Source organism: Ursus arctos, unplaced genomic scaffold (assembly GCF_023065955.2).
Source record: "Ursus arctos isolate Adak ecotype North America unplaced genomic scaffold, UrsArc2.0 scaffold_21, whole genome shotgun sequence".
Classification (NCBI taxonomy): domain Eukaryota; kingdom Metazoa; phylum Chordata; class Mammalia; order Carnivora; family Ursidae; genus Ursus; species Ursus arctos.
The window spans coordinates 18,916,302-18,933,781 of NW_026622886.1; the positions used below are offsets into that span (position 1 = coordinate 18,916,302).

General features: G+C 43.2%; 1 protein-coding gene across 1 annotated transcript in view; it reads left to right on the forward strand.

Moving 5' to 3' along the window:
• The first annotated feature begins 1,453 nt into the window (after positions 1 to 1,453).
• TMCC3 (transmembrane and coiled-coil domain family 3) overlaps positions 1,454 to 17,480 on the forward strand; it is a 258,844-nt gene continuing 242,817 nt past the window's right edge. The window contains exon 1 of the mRNA XM_057316284.1: positions 1,454 to 1,535. Within this exon, the coding sequence (XP_057172267.1) occupies positions 1,527 to 1,535 (9 nt within the window). The 5' untranslated portion in view covers positions 1,454 to 1,526. The remainder of the gene's footprint in view (positions 1,536 to 17,480) is intronic.

The following is a 17,480-nucleotide window of genomic DNA, read 5'->3' on the forward strand; positions in this document are numbered from 1 at the left end:
TTTTCCAAAAGCAAAACATCAAAGGCCAATCTGAAGAGATTCATATCAAGAGAAGAAAAAAGCCCACTGTATGCAGATAAATTAAAGTGAAAAGGGGGTTAGCAGGCTTCATTGATTTCCTTCGTTTATTTTTTCCCCCCTAATATATCAGCTACCCCTCCTCTTATCTGTGCTGGTAGGCACCAAAGAGAAATCCAGAGAAAATGTTTTTATTCATTAGATCATAAAGGTACTTAGTCTAACATTTGGTCTCTATAGTACTGCTGATACTCTATCAATGTTAGAAAATGATAACCATATTCCTTTGACAGCGCTGATAAGTGGTGATCTGCCACAATAATTGGCAACCAAGCAATATAAAAGCGGAAACATTTGTCATAAGTGTTTATCCAGCACAAGCCTCTGCATTCCCACTGCTGTCTGCCTGCTTACCTGTCACAGCCTGGTTTGAAAACGCAGGCGTCTTTGTATGCTCTTCAAAGGATCCTTTGGTAAACAAGGAATTTTTTTCCTCCACATTGAATTCAGGCTGCCTTGAATTTTGTGCTGTTTGATTTACTTTGTTCAGCAGAAGCCAAATCGGGAAAAGTCCAGGTTTCTTCCCAGAAGACTCTCACCTCATTCCATCCTACTCTTGTTCTCGAGGGTTTGGACCTGTGTTCCCCTGGCTCGGGAGTGTGCAGTGTTTTCATGATTAGGAGGAATATAACCCGCCTCCCTCATCTTTTTCTCAGAGGCATTAGCATTTGGGGATGGGATTTCCCTGTTGTTTGGAGAAGTTGGGGTGGGGGTGGGGAGGCCGTTTGTGAAGAGGGAGCTTTGCAGGCAGAGCTTTGCCAGGAAGACCTGTGGGTTCTGCAGTAATGGGGATGTCGACCCCTTCCCCTGTTGAGCTCCTCTATCTGGATAAACCTAGACCATCTCTGTTCCATGAATTTGTCTTGCCTCCAACCCTGGGTTGATCTGCTGTTTGCCACCCTTAACCCTCATCCCATCCCTCCTCCAAAAATGTTTATGAAAGCTCAGGACTTCTTAAAGACAATCACAGAATTTCAAGAGCAGGATGGGACACTAGCGGGCCATCTTCGCATCCAAGCGGGAGAAGAGATGTACTTTTAAGGCCGTGAGAACTGTCACCTCAGTCCACCAATCCCCTCTGGCTCCTCGAACTTGGTTCCCCGCGCGGTCGGCACCAGCGTTCCACTCCAATGTAGTCGGGCGGGAACTCCAGGAGGAGAGAAGCGAAGCGGCCCGGGAAGGAGGGGACGCCGCGACGCGGGAAGAGGAGCCCGCGGGCTGGGAAAGGCCCGGAGCTCAGCACGCCGGGGGGCGGGCCCGGGGACCCCGCGGCCGGCGCGCCCCCGCCCCGCCCCCGCGGAGGCCGTAGCCCGCTCGCCGGCCGCGGCGCACGCGTGTGCGGGAGGGGGCAGCGCGGCGCTCCCTGGCCGCCTGTGCGCCGCCGCCGGCCCTGTCCGCCTAGCGCCCGAGCCTGAGCCGCCGAGCCCGGCGCGGCCAGTCCCGGCACCATGCGGAGGGTGAGTGCGCGTCGCCCGGGGGCGCGAGGGGGCAGGCGGCGGGTGTGCCGGCGAGCGGGAAAGCGCGTGTCTCCCACCAGGCTCCGAGCCGCGGGCGGCGGCGAGGAACCTGGCCCGCGGAGCCGGCGGGAAGGGCTGAGGGCGGGGGTGGGGGGGCGAGGCGTGGCCTCGCGGGGCCGCGGCGACAGCTTGGGCGGGCTGGGGGGCGCCCCTCGGACAACTGTGGGGGTGGGGCCAGGGAAGCCCTGGGGCGGCTTGCAGCTGGGGGGCGCCCGCCCGGCCCCGAGCTGCCCTCGGTGGCGCGGACCAGTCGGGGAGCTTTGCCCGCGCCTCTCCGGGGTCGGGGAGGGCTATTCCCACTCAACACCCCCGCCCCCGGCTTTTAGGGGAGTCCCTTCCCGGCGCCCCCGCCGCGGGCTCGGCTGGTCTGACCGCTGCGTTGTGCTGCTCAGCGCTGCGATCCTTCTTTGGGAGCCTCATAAACTTTGCCGCTGGCCGTCGGTGGGGCTCCCTGGGCGCAACCCCCAGCGAGGGGCGGTCCCCAACCCGAGTGGGGTGGGTAGCGGGCGGACGGGCGTGTGAGTGTTTCGGGGAGGTGGGCCTCACCCCTGGTCTCCAGAAAGGCCCTGGCTTCGGCGTTTGGAAGGCGCGAAGGAGTGTGGACTCGAGTTGCTCCCTCAGCGCAACGAGCCGAGGCGCTGCCCGCGGACGCGAACCCGTGGGGTCCCGAGGCGGACTGCCGGCACGTGCGCCTGGGGGCGCCCTGGGGAGTGCTGCCCCCTGAACTGCAAGGGTGAAGGGCCCCTGCGCTCGTGGCTCTTAGCGGAAGAACTGCCCACTACAGGCTGATCGTCAGGGTTTATTCCCCTTCAAGGAACGGCCTGGGACATTGGTACTGCTTGTGGTCAGCCCGGGAGAGCACACGCGCACTCCCCTCGCAGCTTGGTCTTACCTGTCTGGGGAAGCTAATTTATACGAAAGTGTTGGTGATTTCTAAATTACCAGTCCCAATATGCTGTTTGGATTTTAACCTGGGGCGTGGGAACCGCTTTAATCAAATGCGGGATCTGGGCACTTACAGGGTCGGGGAGAAGTAGAGGAAACTTAAGTCTAAGTAGGTACCCTTGACATTTTCCCAGACCTCCTAAGGCCAAGCCTAATGACAATTTGGGCGCCAGGAAAAGGGTGTTGAGTGTTTTCTGAAGAGACAAAGCTGAGAAGAAATGGGAAAAACAGAATAAGACTTTCTTGCCAGAGCCTGTGAATTTCTCTGGGTTGGAGGTAGGGGTTGCCTTGTAGGAAGGCCATGTATGTGCCTATTTGGTCACCCAAGTGAGTGGCTTTTTCGAAGATTTCTTCTCTCAGCTGCTAGGTTGCTTTAAAGGGAATTCCGGCCTGTCGTTTTGCAGTTGGTTTCAGAATTAAGTCTTCTGTGTATGTTGATGGAGGGGGGTAGTGTATTTGGAGGGCATGTAGAGCAAGTATGAATTGGTCCCAGCTGCCTCTGGAAAGTGTATTAGTGAGCTGACATGGAAATTTACCTGCATACCTTTTGGAGTGAGTCCAAACCTGCTCAGGTGTTTCTGGGGAGGACAGGATTCCAGCCGGGCTGGCCAGCTAGTTTAGCATTTCTGGCATTGATGGAGCAGCAGAAATGGAAACAGGTGGGGTTACTTTTTTGAACTATAAACTCAGGGGTCCGGAACGTTCTTTTTACCTTAGTGTCACCGAGTTCATTAAGGAAAGCAGCTGGAATGGGATCTGTAGGCCTAAGCAAGGTGTGTTAGAGGGAGAAGCATGATTTGGTGATGGAGGCCATTGACCAGAGTATTTTAAAATGTGATTTGCTGGGCTCCTGAGTAACTAGTGGGTTAAGCATTTGCCTTTGGCTCAGGTCATGATCTTAGGGTCCTGGGATCAAGCCCAGCCCCTGCTCAACAGCCAGTCTGCTTCTCCCTCTCCTTCTCCCCTCCTCCGCCCAACCACCCGCACCACCCCCAACTTGCACTCTCCCTAGTGTTCTCTCTCTCAGATAAATAAATAATAATAGAAAATTTTGATTTGCGTCCTGCTCATTTTAGGATGAAAAAGATGGATGCTTGCTAGAAATGCAGATTGCTGAGCTGTACTTCAGACCTATTAAATCAGAATCACTGGGACTAGAGCTTGCAGTTTGTGTTTTAAACACCTCTTCTACCACCATAAGGCAAATGTATTATGCACCTACTGTGTGTAGCTACCATTCTAAGTTCTAGAAGTACACCGGGGAGATGATGGCAAAGAATCTTGTATTCTTGGAGCCTACATTTTGAGAAACTGGACAATAAAGAAGTAACCAAATACCCAATTAATTTTAGATAGTGATAAATGCTATAAAGAAAATAAAGCAGGATAATGAAATGGGAAGTAAATCAGGGAGTGAAGCCATTTTAGTTTCTGTGGTCATGGAAGACATTTCTAGGGAATTGCTATTTGAACTATGAATTGCATGATGAAAAGAAGTCAGCCGTGTGAAGGTTTGGGGAAAGTGTTCCAGGATGGGGAACGTCAGGTGCAAAGGCTCTGAGGCAGGAAGAGACTTGGCCTGTGTGAGTAACAGAAAGAAGATACTGAGGCTGAAGTGGAGTGGAATGTATGCGAGATGGAGCGGGTGGAATGAAGTGAGGTTGGAGAGAGAGGTAGGGACCAAGTTCTGTAGGGACTTGTTGGCCATGATAAGAAATCTGGATTTCAGCCTAAATGCAGAGGGATGTTATTTAGAGAATTTTAAGCAGAGGAATAGAATGACATGATCTAGTTTATTTTTTTGAAGATCTACTTGGCTATTGTGTGTAGAATGAATTATGGAATGGGGATGGCCATGGTAAAGAGAGCCCACCTTTGTGTGCAGGAGTGATGGAGAGAGGTGGAAAGACTGGATGGATTTTGGAGGTAGAGTCGGTTGAACTTGCTGGTGTGGAAGGGAGAGGTGGGAATTTTTTAATGTACACCGAAGGTTTCTATTTGTTGGGGTGAGACAGAGAGGAGAGAGATGGAGAAAAGGTGGTTGGACCTCAGTTGGAATGCCCCCATGATAATGAAAATAGCTAACATTTAGTGAACGTTTACTCTGTACTTGGTACTGTGATACATGTGTTCACAAGAGTCCTGTGAGATTGTAACTGTCAGTCACCATTTTACAGATGGGGTAATAAGCTCTGAGGTTGGGCCTTCTGCTCTAACCTCAGCTAAGGGTCAGTTTTGGGATTTGTACCTAGGTTTGCCTGACTTCAAAGCCCTGGCTCTTGCCATTACTCTCTGCTGCCTGCAGACTGCCTGCTCCTGCCCCAGATCATTTCTGGTTCTCGAGAAGCAGATAATTTAGTAGTTTGGCACACGTGCGTGGCAGCATTTCAACTGTTGTACATCGGTACTGCAGAGGGAGGGCAGACACACTGTTAGAATAGAAAGTGATTACTTTCATTTGCTCTTGCTGAATGAAATAAAAGGTGCATAGAGAATATACAAAGTTGGAGCACAGGTGATGCCCAATAATTGGGTTTCTCTGAGGAGAGGCAGAAAGGGGGCTTTACCACTCTGCCCAGTGCTTTGGAACTCACGTCACGACCACCAGGGGAGCCATGTGTTGGGTTCTTCTTTCACCTGTCCTCATAGCTAGCTAATGTTTCGTTCTTTACTTTTGCATCCAAGATGAGCTCTTTCCTGTGCAGGGCCAGGGATTTCAGAGGATTAGCTACCTTAAAAAATTATTTGTCTTAGAGTTAGAAATCATTTGTAGAAAAATAATTATAATGGTAGCTACTATTGGTTGACTGCTTTCTCTGTGCCAGGCATTTATCGTCACCCTTTGTGTTCATAACAGCCTTTTAAGTTAAAATTAATAGGTGATATCTTCATACAGTATAAAATTCAAAATATATGAAAATATTTACAGTGAAGATTGTTTTTCATATTCTGTTGCCCAGCCAACTGGTTCCGTTTAGCCAGAAGTAATTGATATGAAACCCATTTCTTGTGTCCTTCCAGAAATAATCTGTGCATATACAAGCAGTTACATATTCGTACTTTTTCCCTTTTTTTTTATACACAAATGTGAATATAAATGTAGCATATAAGTGCACTTTGCTTTTTCCCCCCCTTGTACATAAGATCAGTATTTGTTGATCTCTTTGGTTCTTTTTATGGCTGCATGTGGGATACCTTTATATGGATGTACTAGGATTGTTTGTACCAGTCTTTTGCTATTATCCACAGTGCTGCAGCGAATAATCTTACACATATGTGATTTTACGTGTGTGTGAGTATATCTATATGATGAATTTTTGAGTCAACTGATGTGAAAAAAAGCATCTTTACTTTTGTTAGGTGAAGCAGCATAGTATAGAGAATATATAGAAGAGAAATACATATATATATATATTTTACTTGGCTCATGAATCTGTAGGTTGCCTGGGTGGCTCTTCTTGTCTGGGCCAGTCCGAGGGAGCTCTGCTGGGTTCTTTCATGCTTCTGTGGTCACGTGGTGGGTCAGCTGGTAGCTGGAGGATCTAGGCTGGCCTCGCCCTCATGTCTGGTAGTTGACAGATGAGTTGGCCTGTGGGGACGTCATGGAATGACATGTGATTTCTCATGCTGCAGTCAGTTAGCTCAGGTTTCTTTATGTGATGGTCTCAGGGTTTCAAAGAGCAGCGAGAGAGGGCAAACCCCAGAGCACAAGCATTTTTCAGATATCTGCTTGTATCGCATTTGCTGTTGTCCCACTGACCAAAGTAAGTCTCATGGCCAAGCTCAGCATCTGTGTGGGAGAGGACTCTCCGAAGACTAGGATACAGTGAAGGGAATCATTGCTACCATTTTTGCAAACAGTCTACCACAAACGCCGAATAAGTATATTTTTAAAAAGATTTTATTTGTTTGAAAGAGTGTGTGTGCACACGCACAAGCGGGGTGGGGGAGGGGTGTAGAGGGAGAAGCCCAAGTAGCAAGCCTGAAAGCAGGGAGCCCCGAAGTGGGGGCTAGATCCCAGGACCCTGAGATCATGACCTGAGCTGAAGGCTGATGCTTAACCAACTGAGGCACCCAGGCGCCCTGAATAAGTTAATACTTTAAAGTGACTAGTATTGTGCCTGGCACATTGTAAGTTCGTTAAATTGCAAAGAGAGAGATTGCCTAATTACCCTCAGTTTACACCTCCATGTGTGAGGGTGCCTGTTTCTTCTTAACATTGCCTCAGTTATTTATCTGTGGAGAGGTGGGTGTTATCCACGGAGAGGCCGACGTTCTTGTTCCCTTTTTGCAGATGAAAAAAGTGATGCTCAGGGATGTTATTTTTCTGATGTGACAGGTCAAACAAGAATTTGGATCCCGTGTCTGACTCTGGAGCACCTCACCTTGTCTTGCCGTTCTAGACAGATGTATGGTTTCTGTGTCCCTGATGCTGCCATCCACTGCTCTCTGGCCCACTCTTGGAGTTCATGTCCCATATTTCCATTTCGCGTTTGGATTTAGGTTGAGAAGGATCTGTTTAAGTGCTTAACAGTGATTTTGATTTCATCCTGGCTCACTGAATTCAAAGTAGTGTCCGCAGAGATAGTGGGCTCTTGTTACGTCTGTGAAGGGATGATAAAGGGAAACTTGTCACTTTACCTTTTTCAAATGGAGAAAATAGATGAGTCTGGCCTTATTTTATTCTTTCTTCCTTTCCATTCCTTATATCTTTTTGCTTCCCTTCTCGTATACAACCCGGGAATTCCATTCCCCAAAGGCCAGATGCGAAGATGGAAAATAGTATTTCTTAGTGGTTCAGGACTTGGTCTCTGGAGACAGACTACTTGGACCCAAATCCAACTCAGCTATTTCCTAGCCGTGCCACTGGATTGGTTAGCCTGCAGTCAAGGTTTCTCTGAGGTTTGAGAGATAATCTATTCAAATTGCTCAGTTATTGTTACATAGCACATTTCTTTTGCTTCTGTTTTCTCTGTTCTGTCTCACATTCTTTCTCCTCCAAACCTATTGCTATGCCCGTAGATATGTTGAACACTTACTGAGCCCTTACTCTGAGTGCCTTGTGTGTATTTAACTCATTTAATCCTCACAACAAACCTATGAAATAAGTGCTGTTTTATTCCCATTTTCAAATGAGGAAGTTAGACACTGAATGACTAAGTAATTTGCTTAGCATACCACAACTAATAAATCATGTAGCAGGGATTTTAAACCAGGCCTTCTGGCATCAGAATTTGTGTTTTTAATATTTATGTCCCCAAAAAAGTAGGATGGAAGGTTGGGGATTTAAAATTGAGAGCTTTTGATCTAGGTAAACTGCTGGTGAATTGACACACAGCCTGTAACCTTGGCAGCTGCTGAGTGTACCCAGCTGTGCCTTAGACTGAAAATCCCAGCAGAAAACATATAAACTTTCATACCTTTTGCCAAAAGCCTTTCCACTTCAATCATTGTAATCCTAACAAGACTTCAAGCATTGTGCCTCCCTTGTAACTGAGGTGTGACATTGTTGAAAAATACATGAGCTTTTTTTTAAGGTTTGAGAATCAAGCTGGCTAGTTCTGAGTCTTGCCACTTCATGCTCCCTCCTACTTTTTAAAAGTTTTTTTCAATTTTAATTCCAGTATATTTAACATACAGTGCTATATTAGTTTCAAGTGCACAATACAGTGATTCAGCAATTCTGTGTATTATTCAGTGCTCGTCATAAATGTACTCTTAATCCCCTTCACCCATTTCACCCATCCCCCAACTGCCCTCTGGTAACCACCATTTTTTTCTCTATGGTTAAGTGTCTGTTTCTTGGTTTATGTCTCTCATTTTTTTTCCTTTACTCATTTCTTATGTTTCTTAAATTCCACATATGAGTGAAATCATATGGCATTTGTCTTTCACTGACTGACTTATTTCACTTAGCATAATATTCTCTAGCTCCATCTATGTCGTTGCAAATGGCAAGATTTTGTTCTATCTTATGGCTGAATAATATTCCATTATATATATATTATACACACCCTCCCCTCCATCTTGTTTATCCATTCATCAATCCATGGACACGAGTTGCTTCCATAATTTGGCTGTTGTAAATAATACTGCTGTAAACATAAGGGTGCATGTATCCCTTTGAATTAGTGTTTTCATATTCTTTGGGTAAATACCCAGTAGTCTGATTACTGGATTATAGTGTAGTTTTATTTTTAACTTTCTGAGGACACTCCATACTGTTTTTCACAGTGGCTGCACCAGTTTGCATTCCCACCAACAGTGCAAGAGTGTTCCTTTTTCTCCATATCCTTGCCAACACTTGTTGTTTCTTGTGTTGTTGATTTTAGCCATTCTGACAGTGTGAGGTGATAGCTCATTGTGGTTTTTATTTGCATTTCCCTGATGGTGAGTGATGTTGAGCATCTTTTCATGTGTCTGCTGGCCATCTGGTTGTCTTGTTTGGAGAAATATCTGTTCATGTCTTCTGCCCATTTTTTAAGTTGGATTTTTTGTTTTTGTGTTGTGTTGTATAAGTTCTTTATAGGTTTTGAATATTAACCCTTTACTGGATATATCATTTGCAAATATCTTCTCCCATTCAGTAGGTTGCTTTTTAGTTTTGTTGATTGTTTCCTTCACTGTGCAGAAGCTTTTTATTTTGGTATAGTCCCTGTAGTTTATTTTTGCTTTTGTTTCCCTTGCCTCGGGAGACATATCTAGAAAAACGTTGCTACAGCTGATGTCAGAGAGATTACTGCCTATTTTTCTTCAAGGATTTTTATGATTTCAGGTCTCACATTTAGGTCTTTACTGGATTTTGAGTTTATTTTTGTATATGGTGAAAGCAAGTGGTCCAGTTTCATTCTTTTGCGTGTACTTCTTGTTCCTGTTGATGGACTTCTTCTCTGGTGGCAGATGAGGATCGCCAAAGTGGTGGGGGAGTAAAACATAAATGTTGCGTATAATATACAATTTCTGAAATTAGAATTATTCATAACTTCAGTAGAAGGAAACAACTGAGGCTATCATGATAAGCTTTGTTTGCATGTATACTAAACATAATGTGGTAACAGTCATGAAAGAAATACTTAGAATGGACCTCGTACTATGTGTTAGGAATCCATTGCGGCTGAGCAACTCCCCACGGCCCTGATCTCACAGAGTCTGTAGTCTGAGAAGATGAACAGTTCTGTGAATTATGGTATAATCTGTTGCAAAGGGAAAACGAGTTGCTAGGGTATTGTAGTGGGAGTTCCTTACCTAGTCTGGGGGGTTCATAAAAGCCTTCTAGATGCGGTGACCCTTCAGGTGAGACTTGAAGGACAAGCAAGGGCAGCCAGGGAAAGAGGAGGAGGATTGCTTTCCAGGTAGAATGAATAGCATATGCAAAAGGAGAGCGAGAAATGGTGCAATTAGGAAAGTGAGATGCATTCAGAGTAGCAAAATGGGTAGAGAGCAAGGGAATTATGCCAAGAGCTCAGGTTGGAAAGATAGAGAGGCCAGATCATGAAAGGCTTCGTAAGTCATGTTGAATGTCCCAAAGGCAATAAAAACCCATTGAGAGGTTCTAAGCACATTTTTTGAAAATGAGATGTTTGTTTCAGAAGGTTCCTTTGGCCATAAGGTAGGGAATGGACTGGAGGGGCAAGACCAGAGGTAGGGAGACTGGTTAGGAGGCCACTACAGTGATCCAGATGACCTGGACTAGGGAGATGGTAAGGGAATGGAGAGACCTGTTCTATTCAAGAGGGATTTTAGTAGTAGAATTACCAACACTTAGTCACTGATAGGATGCGGAGGATAAGGGAGGAGAGGATATCAGAATGACAGACTCTCAGGTTTCTGGTTTGGTAATACTAGGTGTATGGTGGTGCCATGAACTGAGACCTGAAACTGGAGGGAAAACCGAGGAGTAGGACTTGGGAAGATTGCCTCTGTTTTGTACACTTTGAGTTTGAGGGACCATTGGGCCGTTCATGTAGAGATAGTTATAGCGGATGACTACTGAGGTCTATAGTTTAGGAAGAAGTTTTATTTAAAGATATAAATTTATGAGTTATTGGCATATAGCAGCAATAATTGAAGCCATTGGAGTTACAGAACACAGAATACATTGGGAACGTATTTATACACAGTGGTTTGTAAAACATGTTGCACAAAAAACATGTACATAAGAATTACTTGGGGAGCTCATTAAAAATGCAGATTTCTGGGCAGCACCTTTGGAGTTGCTGATTCAGTAGGCCTGTGGTCATAAACTGAAATCTGCAATGTCTAGTACAGTTGACAGTACACATAATCTGCAGCCCAGCTCTTTTACCCTTAGGTGTATGTCCTAGAGAATCTCTAGACTCTGTGAACTACACTTTTTTAAAAGGGAAATATTTAATAAATTAATATAAAAAAGGCATAAAGAATAATACATTGACATTCATGTATCTACCACAACTTAAAAATAAAAAATTATTAAGATAAACTGTAGTGTATTTATAAAATGGAATACTTACTACTCAGCCACAGAAAGGAACAGACTAGGGGCACCTGGGTGGCTCAGTCAGTGAAGCATCCAGCTCTTGATTTTGGCGCAGGTCATGATCTCAGGGTTGTGAGATTGAGCCCTGTGTTGGGCTCTGTGATCAGCAGGGAGTCTCCTTGGGATTCTGTCTCTCCCTCTCCTGTCCTTCCCCTCACTTGCATGTTTCCTCTCTCTCTGAATAAATAAATAAAATCTTTAAAAAAAAGGAATAAACTACTGTTTATGCAGGAACAAGGAAGAATCTCAGACTAGACACAGAAGAGTACGTACTGTATGGTTCCACTTATATGAAAGGAAAATCAAATTATGGTGATAGGAATCAAAATAGTGGTTGCTGGCGGGGACTGATTAGAAAGGGGCATGAAGGAATTTTCTGGGGTGATGGAAATTTTCTACTTCGTGATAGGTTTGTGGTTTACATGGGCGTATATGTCAGTCACACTCATTGAACTGTACACTTAAGATCTGTATCACTATATGTAAATCATATCTCACTAAAAGACCCTAATACAAAGGGGAAAAAAAAAAAACAACCAGTAGAGATGGCACTCTCCCAGTACTTTCCTGCCAAGCAGAGGAAGCTTCTGTCCTGAATTTAACATACCTATGCACTTTAATACTTTTATTACATATGCATATATCCTTGAGCAAGATATGGTACTATTTTGCCTGTCTTTGAACTATATATGTATATATATCACAACATATATACACACACATAGGATTTTTGCTCAACGTTGTATACGAGATTTATCCATCTGATACCAGTAGCTCGTCGTGCATTTTTAGAGCGAAGTGTATTCATGTGATGGAATACTACATAATTAAGTTGTCCTTTCTGTTTTTGCCATATCTTTAGGTTGTTTCAAAGCAGTCCTGCTATGATTTTGTGTATGTACTTGTTGGTGAGTGCAACGGCATGTAGGGGTGAAGTAGTAGGTCTGGAGGGTGAGCGTGCTGTCAATTCAACGCAATATTGCCATACTTTCCTCCAAAGAGTTTTATGAGCAATTTATGAATGGCCTATATTTTTACCAAACATGTGGCGCTATTGGACTTTAAATTTATTTGCAGATCTGACAGAAGTGAAATATTTCATCATGGTTTTAATTTGTGGTTCTCTGATGGTTGAACATATTTTTTTATTTTTAAGTTGGCTCCACACCCAGCGCTAGATCCCAATGCAGGGCTCAAACTCACGACCCCTGAGATCAAGACCCGAGCTGAGATCAAGAGTTGGACGCTTAACCAACTGAGCCACCCAGGCTCCCTGAACATATTTTTATGTAGTCATTGGCTGTTTGAGTTTTCACTTCTGTGAATTATCACTTCATATCTTTTGCTCATTTCCCTTTCGTACTGTCTTTTTCTTACTGAGTTTTAAATATATTTTTCCAGTTTGTGTCCTTTTCTAAATGGAATAGTTTGATGAATTTTAACTTAAAGGAAGTAATCTGTTCTTTGTGTGTGTGTGTGTGTGTGTGTGTGTGTGTGTGTGGTTTGTGCTTTTTGTTTCATAAGAAATCCTTCCACGTCTGCTAAGGATATTTACCTGTGTTTTCTATTGAGAGTTCAAATTTTGCCTTTTCTATTTAGACCATTAATATACTTGGATTTAAACGTAATATGTTAAGTGAGGTAGGGGTTCAGTTTTTTCCTGTATAGATAACCAGTTATTCCAGCAACACTTTCTGAGTACCTGTCCTTTCCCGCCAATATGCAATGCCACCTGTGTCATATGTCAAGTTTCCATATATGTATGAGTGTGTAGGCTCTTTATTCAGATCTTAGTTACTACTTATTTATACCAAGTCTTAATGTCAGATAGGTAGAGTCACCCCACTTTGTTGTGCTGAGTATGTTTGCTTTATTCATTGATGTATCTAGTGCGTAGGACAATGGCAGGCCCTCAGTAGGGGCTCAGTCAATACCTGTTGAATGACTAAAGGAATCTCATCTTGTACTAGCTAAATAAGTAACCGAGCCGTTCCCCAACATGCTGGACAGTTTGTTTTACCTCTGAGGAGAGGAAGAGGAGGCCGTTGGGAATACCATCTCTTGCTTCTGTTCTCCCTTGCTCTTGGTTGCCTTTTGTCTTTTCTCATTAAGAACAGAATCTCGAAGAATACCTGCTCAGCAAGCCCAACAACTAACCAGAATGGCTGCGGCCTGCAAGTGCAGGGTTTAGTGAGAGTGGGATTGCTGCTAATTGTGACCAATGCAGGGCTCAAATTCACAACCGTGAGATCCAGACCTGAGCTGAGAAGAAGTCACACACTAAACTAACCAAGCTACCCAGGCGCCCCCAACCTTGGAGGATTCTGATGACAAATGATAAATGGTTCTATGAAGTCTTTTGAAATTTGGCCATTAACTAGACCCTTAAGCCTTGGAAATAGGACAGAGGGGTCACCTCAAATTAGGCCCTCTGTGCATTTGAACATCTTTATTTTGTAGACTAGTGTTGCTTCAAAGTAGACTTCTTTCTCTAGCATAGTTGTTGGCATGTTTTGTTAATAATGTAAAAACCACCGTTGACTTAATGCTTATTACACGCAAGGCACTGTGCTAAGCACTTTGCATACACGTATATATTTCATTGGCTCTTCAAAACCATCTTTTTTTTTTTTCTGGATTAAGTGTTGTTTGAAATTTGAGCAAAATACTTTAAGGGTTAGATCACTATACACAAGGAAAACAAACACCTAATGTAAAATCCTTAAAAAAAAAGTTGAACCAACAATCAATGTGTGTGATAAAACCACAAATTAAAATATGTACTTGCAATGTTAATAATAAGCCACTCCGGTTACATTTATTCTAAATCATGCTTATTATTTGGCTTTCCAGGGTATTTATAAACATTAATTTCCTAATGGAGAATTTTTCTTATTCCTACTGCCAAGCAAGCTGTGACATGGAATAGTCTAACAGGCAGTTCAAAGGAGTGAGACTCCCACTTTTTCCAGTCTCAATTACGAGGTTTGAAATGTTCTGACAATTGAATTAGCTGACTGGTGCAACAATAGCAAATGCTTTATAATTCACGTTGCCTTCAAAAATAGCAGAAATTAGGCTGCTGGTAATGGACCAGAACTGTCTGGGCTCCTATAGGCTCCACTCCTGCCTTCAGTGGAAGGGGAACAACAGCAGCTCCTGCCATTCTCCTTTGAATTATGCTTCATATGTTGCATTTCCCATTTTAGAATATTAATGCCAGGAAAGTGGCCACAGTATTTGTTGACAGGGTAAAGCTGTCCATTCCCCAAAGAAAGGAAGGCTCACACATGGCCCATGCAGAGGGCCCTGCTGGATTAGTATGCCTGGCTGCCTGTCTTTATACATCTGTCATTCCAATAATGGAACTGAATGTGCAGAAGCCCTTCCCTGCCCCTACTTTTGGATTACGAAACCACAGGAGTAGTGTCAGTTCAATAATTGGACACTCAGACAAAGGTATCTAGACTGGGGTGTGCTTTTTAGGTCAGTAGCAAAGAAAATATATCTGAGATGATTCTAAGTTCAGTATTTTATTTCACATTCGGCAAACAAAGGATAGATTAAAATCAGTTTTCAGGAAGAAACCAAACACCTCCCCTAAAGCAGGAATTGGCAAACTTTTTCTTTGAAGGGCAGATAGTAAATATTTTAGGCTTTAGGGGTCATATGGACCCTTATCACAACTGCTTAACTCTGCCACTGTAGTGCGAAGACAGCCATAGATGAGTAAGTGTGGTTGTGTTCCAGTAAAACCTTATTTATGGACACTAAAGTCTGAATTTCATATAATGTTCACAGGTCATAAAATAGTACTCTTTTAATTTCTTTCAATTCTTTAAAAATGTTAAAACCATTCTTAACTGGTGGGCCATTAAAAAACAAGTTGCTGGATTTGGCCCGTAGGCTGTAATTTATAAATAGATTCCCCTGTGTTCCAAGTGTGTCTGCAATTTGTTTTCTAGTATGTTAACCAGCCTTTTATGCCATAGCCCATATTCCGTAGGTTACACAGAGCTGCATGGACAGAAAACCAGACACTTTTCCCAGACCCAAGATACTTCAGCCACCTGCGTGTCTCACTTGCTGCCTCCTCATAGACGCATCACACCCCTACCAATTTTTAAAATTTTATGTTCATGGCTCCCTTTCCCAATTGCAAAAAATTTTGTTCCTGTCCTTTGAGGTTCCTGGTAAGTTATATTAACTAGAAATTTAGAATTATGCATTGAAATAAAAATATAGCAATTGGCATTCAGCAGAATGTTACAGAAATTAGAGTGTGGACATTGCTTTCTTTGCAGAAGTAGGTACGCTTATTTTCTTTATCTTCTGATAATTTCTCATTACAAGTTATAAAATGAAATTACTTTAGAATGTTACAAACTGTGCATTCTGCAAATTTGTTAAAGTTCCCTTTGAACAGATTTTTTTAGTGCTTATATAGTGAAAGTGGTTAATGAGGATGTGGATGGTCTTTCTGCACTCTGGACAGGTGCAAGAATCGTCCGCATACACCACAGTTATTGGTTGGTTGGTTGCATGGCTCCTCTGTGAAATAAGACCCGAGGCTCACTTCGGGTGAGTAAGTTCACTAGTGCTCAGAAGCTTGGTGCTCGAATAATGGTGCAGTGGGGACAGCATTACGCTGTGGCATCTGAAGTGAGGCCTGACACATACGGGCGTATGACTTTGGACCTCTCTGAGCCTCATTTTCCTCATCTGTGCAGTGGGGATGAAATAGTTTATGTGAAAACACTTTCTGTAAACTCTAAAGTGCTATCCTTATGAAAACCATTGCTGTTATTTGCTAAGTCTGAGTACAGTCTCTTGTTCATGATTCACAAACCTGGCTGGTTATTAGAATCATTGATGGGAGTAGGTGGGCTTGGGGGAGCTTTGGGAAAACACAGATTTGCAGTCTCACCCCAGACTTGCTGAATCAGAAATTCTGTGAGAGTGCCTAGAAGTCTATATTTTTAATAGGTCCCCTAGGTAATTACGTGTTTGGGAGGCTTTGTTTTGTTCATAAGTTTCAGCTGATAGATGTAGGGAAACCATATATTTCCCTCTTTTTTTAAAAAAAGATTTATTTATTTATTTTAGAAAGAGAGAGAGAGAGAGTGGGGGGGAGCAAAAGGAGAGGGAGAGAAAACCTCTAGCAGACTCCGCACTGAGTGAGGAGCCCGACATGGGACTCGATCTCGTGATCCTGAGATCATGACCTGAGCTGAAACCAAAAGTCAGATGCTTAACTGTGACTGAGCCACCCAGGCTCCCCTGTATACTTTCCTCTTAATCCTAGCTTGATTCTCCCCCTAAAATGCCATGCCATTTGTCTTCATAGACAATAAGGAAATCAGAAGAGAGAAGGTGAGGAAGAACAAGAATTATCTTCACTTTATCTTCTTGGGAATGTCTGTTTCAGCGAGTGGAAATAGAAGACAGGTGTTTTGAGGTCAAGCCAGTGTATGAACCCAAATTGTGTTTCTCCCCTTCTTGCTCTCCCTTTGCAGCCCTGTTATTTACAGTGTGGTTTTCACTCTTCTGTGTATTGAAGCATATTTGTGAAAGGAAGAACATGAGATTCAGCACTCTATGAATGTACAACAGATTGACAATATCCTTTCCAGTTTTGCTACTCAAAATTCATCATTGAAAATGGGTTGTTTTAATTATTTATGGAAATAACTCAATTGTAATGTTGGCACATACAGATCACAAACACAAAAAGAATCTCAGTAGTACCAAAAAGATGAATGGATTCTGAATTTCTCACATTTTCTGCATTGCCACTGATTTACGTATGAGTAATCGTAGATTTCACATGAGTGAAAGCATCCCCCTCCACACTGGCAGCCGCGATGGTTTTCAGCAGTAGAACTTGGTAGTATGTACTTACATACAACTTTGCAATTTCCTAATGCTTGCAAAATTCCTTCACACATATTAGGCATTTGCTATTTTTCCAGGTACCTTGTTAGACATTTACATAAGACAGAGTCCCCACAGTTCTTAAGTTCACAGACTTGGTAGCAAGATGGTCACATATATATCACTGCAGGAAAAAGCTTTCATGTTGATTATATTAACCAAATTGTATTTCCAAATTACATTTATTGTAAAAGTAGAGAATATTTTCCATGGAAAGATATGAGGTTGATGTGTCTCCTCTGTGTATAGCTGACCTTTTATTTTAATTCCATAGTTTATTAATTATAATTCTTTTATTCCATTATTTTATTAATTTGATGGAGATACTACTTGGAAAGTAAGTAAATGCTTAACACATATTTGAGGGACTAAAAGGGATCTCTCTTCTACATTTAGTAATGTTAAATATGCTCGTTATGTGTTGCTCAACATGCATTTTGAGCTTCAGCTATCTCCAGAAGATGACTTTGGATGCTCAGTCTCTGTGG